At 41.9% G+C, this 18,227-nt stretch overlaps 1 protein-coding gene across 1 annotated transcript in view; it reads right to left on the bottom strand.

Moving 5' to 3' along the window:
• The window catches only part of trappc9 (trafficking protein particle complex subunit 9), a 321,620-nt gene that overhangs the window by 262,056 nt on the left and 41,337 nt on the right, over window positions 1-18,227 (bottom strand). Inside the window, exon 13 of the mRNA XM_084158560.1 lies at window positions 9,954-10,039. Coding sequence (XP_084014686.1) covers window positions 9,954-10,039 — 86 coding nt within the window. The remainder of the gene's footprint in view (window positions 1-9,953; window positions 10,040-18,227) is intronic.

Raw genomic sequence — 18,227 nt, 5'->3', positions numbered from 1 at the left:
ATGCTTCACGGTTGGGATGGTGTTCTTGGGGTTGTACTCATCCTTCTTCTTCCTCCAAACACGGCGAGTGGAGTTTAGACCAAAAAGCTCTATTTTTGTCTCATCAGATCACATGACCTTCTCCCATTCCTCCTCTGGATCATCCAGGTGGTCATTGGCAAACTTCAGACGGGCCTGGACATGCGCTGGCTTGAGCAGGGGGACCTTGCATGCGCTGCAGGATTTTAATCCATGACGGCGTAGTGTGAAACTAATGGTTCTCTTTGAGACTGTGGTCCCAGCTCTCTTCAGGTCATTGACCAGGTCCTGCCGTGTAGTTCTGGGCTGATCCCTCACCTTCCTCATGATCATTGATGCCCCACAAGGTGAGATCTTGCATGGAGCCCCAGACCGAGGGTGATTGACCGTCATCTTGAACTTCTTCCATTTTTTTATAATTGCGCCAACAGTTGTTGCCTTCTCACCAAGCTGCTTGCCTATTGTCCTGTAGCCCATCCCAGCCTTGTGCAGGAGCCGGAATTCTTACTGGTTGGTAGGTGATCAAATATTTATGTCATGCAATAAAATGCAAATTAATTACTTAAAAATCATACAATGTGATTTTCTTGATTTTTGTTTTAGATTCCATCTCTCACAGTTGAAATGTACCTATGATAAAAAATTACAGACCTCTACATGCTTTGTAAGTAGGAAAACCTGCAAATTCGGCAGTGTATCAAATACTTGTTCTCCCCACTGTATAACCAAAAAAGTGTTAAACCAATCAAAATATATTTTATATTTGAGATTCTTCAGATCACTCTTGGCATTCTCTCAACCAACTTCACCTAGAATGCTTTTCTAGCGTGAACGAGAGCTCCCGATAAATCTTTAACAAACTTATCCTAAAACTTGTTAACTTCACCGATACTTATTACTACACTGTAACCAAGAGGGGTGATATGCCTACAAGACAAAAAAAAAGGCAAGGGAAGCCCCGAAACAGACCAAGAAACGACAGAGAAAGAACCTCTGACCATGGCCTACTCGGAAACCCAAGATGGCAACATGACCTCAGGAAGAAGCTAGGCTAGCTCACATCCTCAAAGTGATCAAAGAAGGCAATGACTCCCTCACAACACAATTTAACTTGAAAATGGCTGAGTTCAACTGTTCCATCTCAGCACAGTTGGCTGAAATCAAAAACTCTATCTCAGGTTTGACAACGACTATCAACATGCTAGGATCATGAATGGAAGAAGCTGAAGAGCGCATCAGCACTGCTGAGGACAAGCTAGAGGTAATGGGGACGGAACTACAGAAACTGCGCAAAAACAACGAATACCTGATGAAAAAGGTCGACCATTTGGAAAACTACAGTAGGTGAAGCAACATTAGAATGATTGGCCTCCGCGAGGGCTGCGAGGGGACGGACCCCATTGATTTCTCTGCTGCCATTATCCCCTCCCTACTGGGCAAAGAACATTTAGCTAAACCCCTGGTTATCGAACGGGCACACAGGTCACTCGCCCCTCGCCAATCCCCTGATCAGAACCCACAACCCTTCCTCGTTCGGTTCCTGAGGTACCAGGAACTGAGCTAAAGTTCTCAGAACCGCAGCCAAACATATCAAGGAGAAAAGAGTAATCCTACACAACGGGGAGGCGATTAAATTCTTTCCAGACATGAGTCCCGGGATGGTCAAACGCAGGAAGGAATTCGACGAGGTGAAAAAAAGAACTTACCTCCAAGAACATTCCCTTTGCGCTGTTTCAAACTGCAACGATGAGAATCATCCATAGCGGACAGAGAATATTCTTTAAAACGCCCAAAGAAGTCGCAACTTTCCTCCGCAGACTGCAGGCGACCGGCTCAGGACATGGTTGATTGGCTAGCGGACCGGGTTAATTTCACTGTCCCTCTAGCCTGCCTTATTACTTGCATAACCAGTAGGACTGCTTTGCTGGATTATACTATAGCTTACTGACAGATCAATGAGGTATGATCCCAATATCCATGTAAACAAACTATTTGCCTCTTCATATAACACAAAGACACAGGGAGTAGCTATGTTGATTAATAGGAATTTACCCTTCTGTGTAATGAAAACAATTATTGATCCACTGGGACGTTATGTAGTGGTCCATGGCAGAATGTATTCTGAATCTTGGACCTTGCTTAACGTATACGCACCTAATTATGATTATCATATTTTTATTCGAGATATATTCCTCAAGGTAGCGGAATTTCAGGGAACACTCTTAGTTGGGGGCGACTAATTTTTGTCTGGATCCGATCCTGGATAGATCCTCAACTAAAGCAATTTCATTGACTAAGTCAGCCAAATGCACTCTATCATTTATGGAATAGTTAAATTTGAAATACACATGGAGACAGCACCACCCCCAAGATAGGGATTACTCAATCTACTCCTGCCCGCATAACTCTCATACCCGGATTGATTATTTTCTCCTATCAGCACAGGTAACCCATAGAGTTGTGGAAACTGAGTATTTATCCAGAACTATCTCAGATCATTCTCCCCTCACACTTTCTGATTGGATGCCGGATGGAGTTCAAGGGACCTATAGATGGTGCCTCAACCCAACTTTTTCGAAACAGGCAGAATTTTGTCAATTTATCAGAGACCAAATTAAGTTTTTCTGTGAAACAAACTGTCCTTCCTTTCCCAATACCTTTGTACTCTGGGATACATCGAAGTCCTTTTTTAGGGGTCAAATCATTTCCTATAACAAAGGTCTCAAAAAGAAATGCACTGCTGAATTGAATGAACTAGAGAATGACATCCTATTACTACAAAAAGAAAACCAAAATTCTGGCTCTAAAGAATAAAAAACTAAAATATAATACCCTAAGTACTTCCAAAACTGAACAGGCTTTTCTTAGAACTAGGCAAAGATATTATGAATTGGGGGAGAAAACACACAAAGTCTTGGAATTGCAGATAAAAGCTGAGGAGAATTTGAGAACCATCAACTCTATTGAAAGACAGAACGGTCAAGTGTTTCACAACCCGGAAGAGATTAATGATTCATTTAAAACAATACTATTCTAAGTTATACACTTCTGATGGAACGGAACCAGCAATGATAGACACATTTCTGTCTACTATTGAACTACCGCACCTCACATAGGAAGACCAAAATGAACTAGATCACCACCTTACAAAAACAGAAATCGAAAAGGCAATTTCCTCTCTACAATCCGGCAAATCACCAGGAGACGATCAAATCAAATTATATTGGTCACATGCGCCGAATACAACAGGTGCAGACATCACAGTGAAATGCTTACTTACAGCCCTTAACCAACAGTGCATAAAAATAAAACAACAACAAAAAAAGTGTTGAGAGAAAAAAGAGCAGAAGTAAAATAAAGTGACAGTAGGGAGGCTATATATACAGGGGGGTACCGTTGCAGAGTCAATGTGCGGGGGCACCGGCTAGTTGACGATGGCTTTCCCCCAGAGTTTTATAAGGAGTTTAAGGATTTGCTTATTCCTCTCTTCCTTGTTCTAAATTTAGCTGCTGAGACGCAGAGCCTACCGGACTCCTTTTCCACGGCTATTATAACAGTTATAAGAGCCGTGAAAGATCCTCTACAATGCTCTTCCTATAGGCCGATCTCACTCCTCAATTCGGACTATAAATCGATTTCTAGGGCGATGGCTAATAGATTAGAACAATATTTGCCAAACCTGAATAACACAGATCAAACAGGCTTTATACAGAAAAGATCCTCCACCAATAATTTGTGCAGGTTATTCAACGTAATTCACATGGCCTGTGTGAGGAGCGATCCTAGTATAGCAGTATCTCTAGACGCTAAAAAGGCCTTTGATAGGCTGGAGTGGCCATACCTATTCAAGGTCCTTGCTAAATTTAACTTTGGTCCTTTGTTTGTCAACTGGGTTAAGACTTTTACCATAAACCGCAAGCTAAGATCACCACTAATGGCATGATGTCAGCCACATTCCCACTCTTTAGAGGTAGTACACAGGGCTGTTCACTTTCCCCACTCATTTTTACATTTACATTTTTAGTCATTTAGCAGACGCTCTTATCCAGAGCGACTTACAGGAGCAATTAGGGTTAAGTGCCTTGCTCAAGGGCACATCGACAGATTTTTCACCTAGTCGGCTCGGGGATTAGAACCAGCGACCTTTCGGTTACTGGCACAACGCTCTTACCCACTAAGCTACCTGCCGCCCCTCCATAGAACCACTGGAGGAGGCCATAAGAACGGATCCTGGCATAAAGGGCTTTCAGGTGGGCCAGATAACGCACAAGATCTTATTGTTCGCAAACTACAATATTTTGTTCCTCTCTGACCAGACCGGATCGCTCTCAAAACAACAGATGCTTTTGGGTACATACAGCTCTATATCAGGTTACAAAGTCAACATGGACAAAAGTGAAATACTTCCACTGACTCGCTTTGACTATAGCATCTGTGAACAAACAGGTCCCTTCAGATGGTCGCCACAGGGGTTCAAATATCTAGGAATCACAGTTGATAATGACTTAAGAAATGTAATCAAGCTTAACTACTCTGTCTTGGTTCAGAAGGTGGTGGATGACTTGAATAGATGGATAGATCTGCCTCTTACATTATTTGTGAGAATTAGCTGTATTAAGATCAACGTTCTGCCTAAGATGATGTACCTATTTCAATCTTTACCCAAGAGTTTCTTTAAGTCCCTTAACAAGATCATAAGACAATTTGTATGGAACAGTAAAACTCCAAGGGCGAGCCTGGACAAATTAACATGGGATTATATTCTAGGAGGTCTCCACCTACCAAATTTCAAGATGTATTACTGGGCAGCGCAAATTAGATTAATTTCATTCTTATTTGAAACTGAACCAGCTCCTTCTTGGACTCAGATGAAAATGTTTGCTCTTAATGAAGAGGTTGGGGGTAATATTATATACAAGTGGAACCCCAAGACTATATCAACAAAAAGAAGCATGAAATTCGTAAGTTATTTGGTCTGAGACGAGACTTGTCACCCAAAACACCCCTGTGGCAAAACAAGACTCCTGCCAATGTCAACATTGGAATGAGAAGGGAATAACACATTTACAACATTGTTATATAGATGGGGTACTTATGTCATTTGAGCAACTGAAAGAGAAATACCAGTTATCCAATAATAATTTATTTTGTTATTTACAGTTAAGAAACTTTCTCAGAAGCACTCTAGGAGATATGACTTTACCAAATCTATCAAGTATTGAACAACTACTCCATGATAATCATGACTCATATAGATATATATACAGAGTGTACTCATTGCTAACGCAACAATGCCCAAAACCAGATGTACAGTGGGGGAAAAAAGTATTTAGTCAGCCACCAATTGTGCAAGTTATCCCACTTAAAAAGATGAGAGAGGCCTGTAATTTTCATCATATGTACACGTCAACTATGACAGACAAAATGATTTTCAAAAATCCAGAAAATCACATTGTAGGATTTTTTATGAATTTATTTGCAAATTATGGTGGAAAATAAGTATTTGGTCAATAACAAAAGTTTCTCAATACTTTGTTATATACCCTTTGTTGGCAATGACACAGGTCAAACGTTTTCTGTAAGTCTTCACAAGGTTTTCACACACTGTTGCTGGTATTTTGGCCCATTCCTCCATGCAGATCTCCTCTAGAGCAGTGATGTTTTGGGGCTGTCGCTGGGCAACTCAGACTTTCAACTCCCTCCAAAGATGTTCTATGGGGTTGAGATCTGGAGACTGGCTAGGTCACTCCAGGACCTTGAAATGCTTCTTACGAAGCCACTCCTTCGTTGCCCGGGCGGTGTGTTTGGGATCATTGTCATGCTGAAAGACCCAGCCACGTTTCATCTTCAATGCCCTTGCTGATGGAAGGAGGTTTTCACTCAAAATCTCACGATACATGGCCCCATTCATTCTTTCCTTTACACGGATCAGTCGTCCTGGTCCCTTTGCAGAAAAACTGCCCCAAAGCATGATGTTTCCACCCCCATGCTTCACAGTAGGTATGGTGTTCTTTGGATGCAACTCAGCATTCTTTGTCCTCCGAACACGACGAGTTGAGTTTTTACCAAAAAGTTATATTTTGGTTTCATCTGACCATATGACATTCTCCCAATCCTCTTCTGGATCATCCAAATGCACTCTAGCAAACTTCAGACTGGCCTGGACATGTACTGGCTTAAGCAGGGGGACACGTCTGGCACTGCAGGATTTGAGTCCCTGGCGGCGTAGTGTGTAACTGATGGTAGGCTTTGTTACTTTGGTCCCAGCTCTCTGCAGGTCATTCACTAGGTCCCCCTGTGTGGTTCTGGGATTTTTGCTCACCGTTCTTGTGATCATTTTTGACCCCACGGGGTGAGATTTTGCGTGGAGCCCCAGATCGAGGGAGATTATCAGTGGTCTTGTATGTCTTCCATTTCCTAATAATTGCTCCCACAGTTGATTTCTTCAAACCAAGCTGCTTACCTATTGCAGATTCAGTCTTCCCAGCCTGGTGCAGGTCTACAATTTTGTTTCTGGTGTCCTTTGACAGCTCTTTGGTCTTGGCCATAGTGGAGTTTGGAGTGTGACTGTTTGAGGTTGTGGACAGGTGTCTTTTATACTGATAACAAGTTCAAACAGGTGCCATTAATACAGGTAACGAGTGGAGGACAGAGGAGCCTCTTAAAGAAGAAGTTACAGGTCTGTGAGAGCCAGAAATCTTGCTTGTTTGTAGGTGACCAAATACTTATTTTCCACCATAATTTGCAAATAAATTCATTAAAAATCCTACAATGTGATTTTCTGGATTTTTTTTTCTCAATTTGTTTGTCATAGTTGACGTGTACCTATGATGAAAATTACAGGCCTCTCTCATCTTTTTAAGTGGGAGAACTTGCACAATTGGTGGCTGACTAAATACTTTTTTCCCCCACTGTACATCAGTCAAGAGAGCGATGGGAATCCGATTTGAATACTACAATTGATGAGGGGCTATGGTCGGACCTATGCCAAGATAGTGTGTCAGCGACCATCAACTCTAGATACAGACGGATACATTACAACTTCCTTCACCAACTCTATCTGACACAGAAATGTGTTTTAGATGTGGAACAACAGAATGCACTTTTTTGTATTCTACTTGGCAGTGTACTAAATTAAAGCCTTCTGGCATGATGTTTGTGATACCCTGGCCTTTATTATGGAGGTCCCTTTCCCACTTGACCCTGAAATATGCCTTCTGTGTAACTTCACAAAATGTGAATTTGAGGAATAACTTCAACATCAAATGTACAGAAATTGCCCTTGCCACAGCAAGAAAATGTGTTGCATTGACATTGAAATCAGATTCCCCTTTCCCAATTACAAGATGGCTCTCTGAAATGAATAAGTGTATTCCTATGGAGAAGATTACCAATGCTTTAAGAAATAAATTCAACTACTAAATATGGCAACCCTTCCTGGACTATATGGAAACACTTCCATTGGGGTTGGTGGATGTGAGCTTGTAGATCGATGTAGCTATTGTCTCTCTGTAATGTACTGTTTGTATTCCTTTATGTATATGTTGGTATATCTTGTCGTTTGTCTTATTTAGTCATTATTAGTATTATTACTATTCTAATTTTTATTTTGTAATTTGTTATTGTTTTAATTATTTTTCTATTTTGGGGCTAAGAGGGTTGAATTACCTTTTGTTGTAGTACTTACTCTTGCTGTATTGAATTGTTCTGTTGTTGAATAACTGAAAAATAAAATATTTTAAAAAATACATGTATTTCCTATTAACAAGTCATTTACGGTTTCTATGCCTTTAGTTTTCATGTAGACAAATTTATCTGTGAATTCTGAAAAGCTATCCAAGGATTGTTCCATAGGGTTGTGTTTTTAGGGAGTGATATTGGTTCTTGTAGAATACGTTCCATTTTCTTCCATATGTTTTTAGTGTTCTTAACTATAAAGTTGTTAATGTTTTTAGCTTTATCCTTAGGAAATAGACACATAAAAATATTATGGGGATGAGCATGTGCATCTTCAATATGTACCCATTGTTCTTCTTTAGTGCATTTAACTACATGTCGCAAGTAAAAGCCCTGGGTGGGGAGTTGACACTCCGTTGGTTCCATTGTGCCAGGAATGCTCAATCAAGTGCAGCTAACGTACTGAAAATAAAACATACTGTGTGAACCCAGGTCAGGTCATGATGAACACCATAGTTTGTGTTTATGCCGAGTCACCCTGCATGACACCTGTACTGTACCACCTAACGCTGCCAGCTGCCATGGAAGCAGAACAGGAGGGGTCTCTGTCTCCATCTGTGCTTCCATCTATCCATCCGCAGGTGGGGATTCAGTGGCTAATGATGTGTGTGTGTGTGTGTGTGTGTGTGTGTGTGTGTGTGTGTGTGTGTGTGCACGCGTGTCTCTTCGCTGGCTAAGTGACAGTTTTAGGACCCACTCGACAGCAAAGAAAATAATCCCTCATCGCCGTTTGACCTTCCACTCTCCTGCCGATTCAAAACGTGTTTTAAACACAAATGCACACAAATTATTCATTCTGTTCCGACATGCCAGCAACACCTCAGCCCTGGGGCTCCTGACATTGTGCACAATCAAGACATTACACAAACACATGCCCTTCCATTGCCATTTGCGCTCTAGTGTCCAATTAAGGGCTGCATAAGTTTTAGCAGACGGCACACAGTGAGCAGCACCTCGTGAAGGTACAGTACTGCTGTGTGTGTTGACAGGAAGAGGCAGATCATTGTTGTGCATCTCAATGCCGTCTGTGCCACATCAGTCCATCCGTAAAGAAACACTTTCATCAGCGAGTAGCAAAGAGGTTCAATTCAACAATCAAACGCATGTGTGATCCTGAGCGAGCTTGAACCATACAGTGATATCAAGAAAGACAATTAAAGTGTGTGTGACTGAGTGCAAGCATAAGTGACTGTGAGTGCAAGCATCCGAGAGAGAGACAGACAGACAGACAGACAGACAGAGAGAGAATAAGAAAATGAAACAACACAAATGGAGTGATAGATTACGATGGAGGAGAGGGTGGTAATAGCTGTAAGGTCCTTTAAAAACGTTCTTGATGGAATTGCTGAGGACTTAAAAAGCTGCTGTCATTAAGCAGCTATTAAAGATGCACTATGCAGCAATCGCTCCGTCATTTCCTGGTTGCTAAAATTATAATAGTTCGCTTAAATTTCAGTTTATGTGACAAAACAAGCAAGTATAGAGTAGAGAATCATTGTAGCATCTAAACCGCTGTAAAAAATATTGTATTTTCAACTGGTGTACAAAACTGAAAGTAAAAGACGCAAAAACAAACCTTAAGACTGGGAAGCATAGAAATAGCGTACATAGAACAGATCTACCCCTTCTTAGACTTGCTTTCAATGATAATGACAGATCTATAACACACATTTCTATGTGAATTTGGTTGGGTCGCCCAAAAAGTTACATATTTCAGCTTAAAGCAATTTGGTTACATTGGTCTCCCTTTCTGATGGTGATGGGCCTTTTTAAGAGTTGACTAACACGGAGAGGAGAGTGAATGGGTATTTCCTCTCACTTACCTTATTAGAGAAGCTCTACACTGACAGTGAGGATAGCTAGCATGAGAACTATAAACTGTAATAGCACCACATGGGTTCACGCATCCTACATTGTTCCAGTACGCTTAGTGTCAGGGGAGAAGGATGGCACGGTTGGTTCTGGCCCTGTCCCGTACCATCATTACTGCTTTAAAGTGTCAGAACAGGGCTTTTAGCTAGACTTTAATGAGGTCATCAAAGATAACTACAAGACATTATCACAGTTGAATGGCTTGCCCCTAATGTAATGTGATGAGGGAAGTTTATTTTACCCCGAGAGGCCATGACAACATCTTCTCAGGGACTTTTACTAAGTCGTGGTGTTGTTGTAGCATCCAGAAGTAATGTTTCACTCACCATGTGCTCCACGCGGAGTTCAAAGGGCATGGGGTTGTAGACCATCAACTGGACCTCACACACTTCTCCCTGGACCCACTGGAACTCTGAGGAGGTAGAACAATGCATCAGAGTAAATCTCAGACCAGGAGAAACTGATGCACATGGAACACACAGACAAATATGAGTTCAAGTATGTGGGCATGTGTGGCCTAGGTTGGTCTAGGTTGGTCTAGCAACCTAAGCCACAGTCTACGGCACACGTCTATGGTGTCAGCATACAGTATGTTTGAATCTGGCCTATTGACCTTTAACATAATATCTATCTTTCCCCACGGTCATCCTCTCTCTATCTATTCATTAAAGTCAGAAAATACTTACTTAAGCAATAAGGCCAGAGGAGGTGTGAGATATGGTCAATATACCACGGCTAAGGGCTGTTCTTATGCACGACGCAAGTGCCTGGACACAGCCCTTAGCCGTGGTATATTGGCTATATACCACAAACCCCCAAGGTGCCTTATTGCTATTATAAACTGGTTACCAACGTACTCAGAACAGTAAAAATAAATGTTTTGTCATACCCATGGTATACATTGTGATATACCACATCTGTCAGCCAATCAGCATTCAGGGCTCAAACCACCCAGTTTATAAAAATATATAATTATGGGTGTGAGTAATAATACGTGAATAGGATTCTGGGATGTGGAAATAATGTGGAACGATAAATATGGATTGTTAAGTCTACAGTTTTATTTTCAATATGCCAAACCATCCTTTTTGATTAAAATAATTACCCCATTGTGCCTCAAGCACAGACAAGTTAATAATTCAAGACTTTAGTAAAGCAAATAAACCACAAATAAATCCTCTTTTATTTATAGATTGTTTAGTTGGCTCTCTGCAAATATGTAAATTCCGTTTCGTATTCAATTAGCCCCTGCAGAAACAGTTGGCTTGAGGCAACTAAAAACCAATTCCATGAAAGTGTTGTCGGTGAGAGCTTCTCAGGAAGTTGTAAAGGATATGTTTCAGGGTTCAGCGTCAGTTCAGTTGACAGAACGAGAGGCAACCAAAGTTCATACTCTAATGACGACCGGATTATATTACTATTAGAAGACTTAGAGATGATTAAGCAAAGCAGGGGGGGCTGCATTGCTACTAGCGTTAGCGCAACGACAAGCTAGCTGTTCCCATAGACTTCCAGTCATTGAGCCAACGATTATCCATTTAAAAGCGTGTCTCGGCAGAAATATATTTAGGCAACAATTGAATATAGTGGAAACACTGATGTGCTACATGATTATTTGTATTGTATGCATTTGTATGGTTTTTAAATATCTTTCTATTCCTTACAAATGGCCAACATTAATCATTTTAGTCTCTAGCCAGTCCTTATCATGACCTCCTATGGTTCACACTAACATTGCACAGGATTGTGCTATTAGAAAGTACCTTGAAAAACGGTATAATGAGATACAAGATTCCGATTCAGCAGATCATGCACTAGCCTGTCAGGGGAGACAGAGTAGCACAGTGTCATTTGGCGATGGAGGAAGTTATCATATAAAGGGGATTCTGATACAGAGACTATAATGAAACAGGTGGGAAACAGCTCTGTTACCAAACACATTACAGTCTTCCATCTCCATTTTGACAGTCCAATCTCTAAATGCAGTAAACTGTCTCACTAGAGGGCCTGGCTGAGGCTAAGCCACGTATAAACACATACACACACACACACACACACACACACTTCCATCTCCATTCTCTGAGCCCAGGACCTGGTGGGTTAACAGGATTTATGGAGAGTAAACTAAACTACCGGCATGCACCTTGGGAAATTAAAACTTTAGTCTGAAGCAGAAAGAAGGAGAAGAAGGGTGTCTATATAATATAAAATGGTCAAATGAGCCTCTCTCACAACCCCAGGTCTGCCTCTCAGGTGTCCTCCTCACAGAGCCAATTACATGTGAAATATGCCTCTGAAAGAGCTGAGGAGAGCTGCGGTACCACCTGCGGTGCCACCTTCTCATTAGTGTGTCCCAAATGGCACCCTATTTCCTTTACATTGCACTTCTTCCCTACTCCCTGGTCAAAAGTAGTGCAATATAATAAGGTGCCATTTGGGACACACCCTAGCCTCCCTCCGTACCTAGAGGCTCCTGGCCATTCATTCATTCCAGATTAAAGAGGGAGCAGGAAGGTGCAGCACTTCAGAACCTCAGGGTGAATATTAATCATGCTGCTAGCCTGAGTACCAGTCTCATTAGCTAACAATCCACTCCTTGTCATTGTCAAAGAGGATGGAGCGAACAGAACAGAGGAGGCACTGCAGATATTGTGTTGGATCTACTGCATGCCGACCTAGGGCACACACACACCACTCTCAGTAATATGCTGTGTTGAATAATGCATCCACACGATGGCCGGCTGGCCTGGGCAATGGAGCATAAAACATGTGTGTGAAATAGAGAAAGCCTGTAGTAGGACACTGATATATTCAAACAGAAACATACCACCATTTATAAAGTGTGTGTGTGTGTGTGTGTGTGTGTGTGTGTAACACAGGAGGGAATAACTACACTAACTGGAAGCATGTTACTGCCTGTTCTGTCTCTTTAATATCAAACATCTCTGGAAATAAGATTCCAGTACAACAACTCACACTCTACTAAGACTTCATTGCTTTTCATTCACACTATCAAAGCTTCAGCACTTGCTGAACAAGCTGGCTGGGTATGTTGAGGCCAGGGTTGGGGTCAGTGCCATTACAATTCAGTCAATTCAGAAAGAAAGACTGAACGTTTGACTCTTTTTCCGTTTGCTCGTCTATTTGTGAAAAGCAAGGTAGTAAAACTACTACTAGAGTATTGATTAACAAAGCGCTGATGAATCAGTGTGTAAACTGTTAGCCGGTCGTGTTTAGGACTACAGCAGAACAGAGGATTGAGAGGATGGATCCATATGCACACACACACACACAGGCACGCATGCACACACACATGCAGGCACACACACACGCAGGAAGGCACGCACACACACACACAGGCACACACACACACAATAGCCATTAGGAACAACGTTATTGCTGGGTCATGCTGAGAAAGGAGGCACAGTGCAATACAAAGGACAAACACACACACACACACACTCACACACACAGACAGACACACAGTGGGTCAATGGTTAGCAGGGGGCAAACAAACACTGACAGTTGCCTGCATTCTGACAAAGTCTAACCGCCCGCACACACACAAAATAAATGTTCACAGTCGATCCACCTCCTTATGACCACATTCATAAAGTGATGGATAACAGTGAGTGAATCTGGCACGCTATGGATGTAATGTTGTATCTATCATTGCCTGCTATGGGTGTACTGTATCTGAATACCAGCCTGTTATGGACGTCCCAGCAGCCAATCCATTCATCAAGCAGACAGCATCAGCCAATCACCAGAGACACAGCCAGAGGATCCATTATCAACGCTGATGTAGGCTGACTCATCATTCCTCTTTCAGTTTCTTGGTGAAACTAAATCAAACACTGTCTCGTCAAACCTACAGTAAGAGTCTGTAGATTAGTGGGTAAGAGCGTTGGCGGCAGGTAGCTTAGTGGGTAAGAGCGTTGTGCCAGTAACCGAAAGGTCGCTGGTTCTAATCCCCGAGCCGACTAGGTGGAAAATCTGTCGATGTGCCATTAAGCAAGGCACTTAACCCTAATTGCTCGTGTAAGTCGCTCTGGATAAGAGTGTCTGCTAAATGACTAAAATGTAAATGTAAATAATTACTAGTAGAGTAAGCCTGTTGGTGTAGTTTGAAGAGAGACAATTTTTTGGTAGTGGAAGGCAACCCCGGGTTCAAATACTATTAGGGAAAAAAATGTACAATGCCTTGCAAAAGTATTCATCCCGCTTGGTGGTTTTCCTATTTTGTTGCATTACAACCTGTAATTTAAATTGATTTTTATTTGGATTTCATGTAATGGACATACACAAATAGTCCAAATTGGTGAAGTGAAATGAAAAAAATAACTTGTTTCAAGAAATTCTAAAAAATAAATAACGGAAAAGTGGTGCGTGCATATGTATTTACCCCCTTTGCTATGAAGCCCCTAAATAAAGATCTGGTGCAACCAATTACATTTACATTTTACATTTTAGTCATTTAGCAGACACTATTATCCAGAGCGACTTACAGTTAGTGAGTGCATACATTTTCATACATACAGTGAGGGAAAAAAGTATTTGATCCCCTGCTGATTTTGTACGTTTGCCCACTGACAAAGAAATGATCAGTCTATAATTTTAAAGGTATTTATTTGAACAGTGACAGACAGAATAACAACAACAAAATCCAGAAAAACGCATGTCAAAAATGTTATAAATTGATTTGCATTTTAATGAGGGAAATAAGTATTTGACCCCCTCTCAATCAGAAAGATTTCTGGCTCCCAAGTGTCTTTTATACAGGTATTGAGCTGAGATTAGGAGCACACTCTTAAAGGGAGTGCTCCTAATCTCACCTTGTTACCTGTATAAAAGACACCTGTCTACAGAAGCAATCAATCAATCAGATTCCAAACTCTCCACCATGGCGAAGACCAAAGAGCTCTCCAAGGATGTCAGGGACAAGATTGTAGACCTACACAAGGCTGGAATGGGCTACAAGACCATTGCCAAGCAGCTTGGTGAGAAGGTGAAAACAGTTGGTGCGATTATTCGCAAATGGAAGAAACAAAATAACTGTCAATCTCCTTCGTCCTGGGGCTCCATGCAAGATCTCACCTTGTGGAGTTGCAATGATCATGAGAACGGTGAGGAATCAGCCCAGAACTACACGGGAGGATCTTGTCAATGATCTCAAGGCAGCTGGGACCATAGTCACCAAGAAAACAATTGGTAACACACTACGCCGTGAATGACTGAAATCCTGCAGCGCCCGCAAGGTCCCCCTGCTCAAGAAAGCACATATACAGGGCCGTCTGAAGTTTGCCAATGAACATCTGAATGATTCAGAGGAGAACTGGGTGAAAGTGTTGTGGTCAGATGAGACCAAAATCAAGCTCTTTGGCATCAACTCAACTCGCCGTGTTTGGAGGAGGAGGAATACTGCCTATGACCCCAAGAACACCATCCCCACCGTCAAACATGGAGGTGGAAACATGATGTTTTGGGGGTGTTTTTCTGCTAAGGGGACAGGACAACTTCACAGCATCAAAGGGACGATGGACGGGGCCATGTACCGTCAAATCTTGGATGAGAACCTCCTTCCCTCAGCCAGGGCATTGAAAATGGGTCATGGATGGGTATTCCAGCATGACAATGACCCAAAACACACAGCCAAGGCAACAAAGGAGTGGCTCAAGAAGAAGCACATTAAGGTCCTGGAGTGGCCTAGCCAGTCACCAGACCTTAATCCCATAGAAAATCTGTGGATGGAGCTGAAGGTTCGAGTTGCCAAACGTTAGCCTCGAAACCTTAATGACTTGGAGAAGATCTGCAAAGAGGAGTGGGACAAAATCCCTCCTGAGATGTGTGCAAACCTGGTGGCCAACTACAAGAAACGTCTGACCTTCATCCATTCCTGGACCAGTGACCAAAAACAAGCCACAAATGTACAGTACCAAAACAAATGATCTAATGATTCTGTCTCTTCGCAGCAAAATCTGCAGAGCTGGGAAGATTGTATCCCCCATATAAATAACATTCTATTGGTAGGAAGAATTTTGTATAATAATTTCAATTGAACAATTCTAAGTTTTGAATCCGGCGTCGTTTTGCGTATCAGTTCATAAACACTATGCCACGGAATCGGTATGTCAAAAATCTCTTCCCAACTATTTTGCAATCTATATGGGACGGCTGTCAATCTTTTGGTTCTTAAATGAAACTGGTATACTTTTTTATTTATCACAATTTTCTTTAACCAAATATGTTCTTTACTTTTTCCCCCTTCCACTTTCCTCTTCCATTTCTGCGGTAATGCTGCAATTATTTGGTTGTAATTTTGGGTAGAGCAGACATTTCCATATGTTTTTGTTAGCTGCATGTGCAACATAACTCCACCAGTCCTACCTATGATATCATTTACGAAGATTATACCTTTTAAAAACGTTTTTTCAAAAAAATACTGGCTTTTTATCAATTAGTATGTTTGGGTTTATCCACAATATTTGTTGCATTATTTGTTCTGTCGTTTCTGGAGGATAAAATTAAAATTGCAACCAACTTTCTATGGCTTGTTTTAGAAATAGTGATATTTGGGAGATTATTTCCTTTTCAAATAACTGAAAGTGAGAGGTTGTAATCTGAATAAAGGGAAAAAAGGCCATTCTTGAACATTGGGTGAGACAATCTTACTAATTTGCTAGAGAACCAGTTCGGATTTAAGTATAACTTTTGTATGACTGAAGCTTTTAGTGATAGGTCTAATGCTTTAATATTTCATTTAATATCATTTCTGTCCGTTTAAATAGGTCTTGCATGCCGCTCCAAATAAAATGGAATATTTTTTCTCATATAATTTCTCTCCATTTCAACAGAGTCCATTTCAGGGCTCCATAGATGCAACATAATGCAGCTACAGATCACTGTAGTGACAAAAGAAAAATGAATCAAATGACATAAAACTAACAGAGGAATCAACGTCTAAAGATTTGAGGAGATTTGTGACTTTCATAAAACTATAAGAAATTAAGGTAACACATTACTTGAATGGTACCTGCTTAAGGACTTCATAATCCATTCATAACCTACACATAAGACATTCATAAGCAGTACATTAATGAGGAGTGGTTGTTTTGAGACTATTTCAGAGTTCCCTATATGTGTTGTGAAGAGAAGAGGAAGGGAAACCGAGATGGAAATAAAGTGTTGAAACAGATCATGTTTGAGGCTCATTGCGTGTCTAATGAGATAGAGGAGGTATATTACCCCTTCAGTTCTCTCCCTCTCTCTGCTACTCATTTAGTTTACATCCCTTCTCCCATCCCCAGATACCCACACAAATGAACACAGTTTTAAAGTAGAAGCCCCCTTAATTTTCCAACTGCTTCCTAAATGTTCCAACTACCAATGGCTCTCTCTCTCGGTCCCCCTCTCTCTCTCTCTGTCTCCCTCTCTCTCTCTCTCAGTCCCCCTCTCTCTCTCTCTCAGTCCCCCCCTCTCTCTCTCTCAGTCCCCCTCTCTCTCTCGGTCCCTCTCTCTCTCTCTAACAAGACATTAACGCAATAGTAGTAGACCAGTCTCAACATGACTGAGAAGACACATGACATGGTATGAAAGCCAAAACAAAACAGGAAATATTATTGACGTTACATTACACTTTTCACTGGCTGTCCCTCAGGTTGCACATTTTGGCTTTTCACCCAATAAATATTTCTCTTTTATAGTTTCAAATTCTTTGTACTGAATGATAATTTTGGGAAAGAAATATTCTCACAGTGTAATAGGAAATGCAGCTCTGTCTCTACCTCTCCCTGGGGGCAGAGTGAGCACAGCCTGTCCTCTCTGGGCAGCCAGGTTTGCCTGTGACGACCGGTCTCTATAGCCAGACTGTGCTCACTGAGTCTGTACCTAGTCATTGTTTCCTCAGTTTTCTATCAGTCACAGTGGTCAGATAGTCTGCCACCATGTACTGTCTGTTTAGAGCCAAATGGCATTGAAGTTTACTTAGTTCTCTCTCTCTCTCTCTCTCTCTCTCTCTCTCTCTCTCTCTCTCTCTCTCTCTCTCTCTCTCTCTCTCTCTCCCTCTCTCTCTCTCTCTCTCTCTCTCTCTCTCTCTCTCTCTCTCTCTCTCTCTCTCTCTCTCTCTCTCTCTCTCTCTCTCTCTCTCTCTCTCTCTCTCTCTCTCTCTCTCTCTCTCTCTCTCTCTCTCTCTCTCTCTCTCTCTCTCTCTCTCTCTCTCTCTCTCTCTCTCTCTCTCTCTCTCTCTCTCTCTCTCTCTCTCTCCTCCCTCTCTCTCGGTCCCCCTCTCTCTCTCTCGGTCCCCACCTCTCTCTCGGTCCCCCACCTCTCTCTCGGTCCCCACCTCTCTCTCTCGGTCCCCCTCTCTCTCTCGGTCCCCCACTCTCTCTCTCTCTCTCTCTCTCTCTGTCTCTCCCTCTCTCTCTGTGTCCCTCTCTCCCTCTGTCCCTCTCCCTCTGTCCCTCTCTCCCTCTGTCCCTCTCTCCCTCTGTCCCTCTCTCCCTCTGTCCCTCTCTCTCTTTTTTGGTCCATCTCTTATGTGCCTGGCACCTACTACATACCCCGTTCAAAGGCATTTAAATATTTTGTCTTGCCCATTAACC

The sequence above is a fragment of the Coregonus lavaretus genome (genome assembly GCF_964263955.1).
Source record: "Coregonus lavaretus genome assembly, chromosome: 3".
NCBI lineage: Eukaryota > Metazoa > Chordata > Actinopteri > Salmoniformes > Salmonidae > Coregonus > Coregonus lavaretus.
This window is presented reverse-complemented; position numbering and strand designations above follow the sequence as displayed.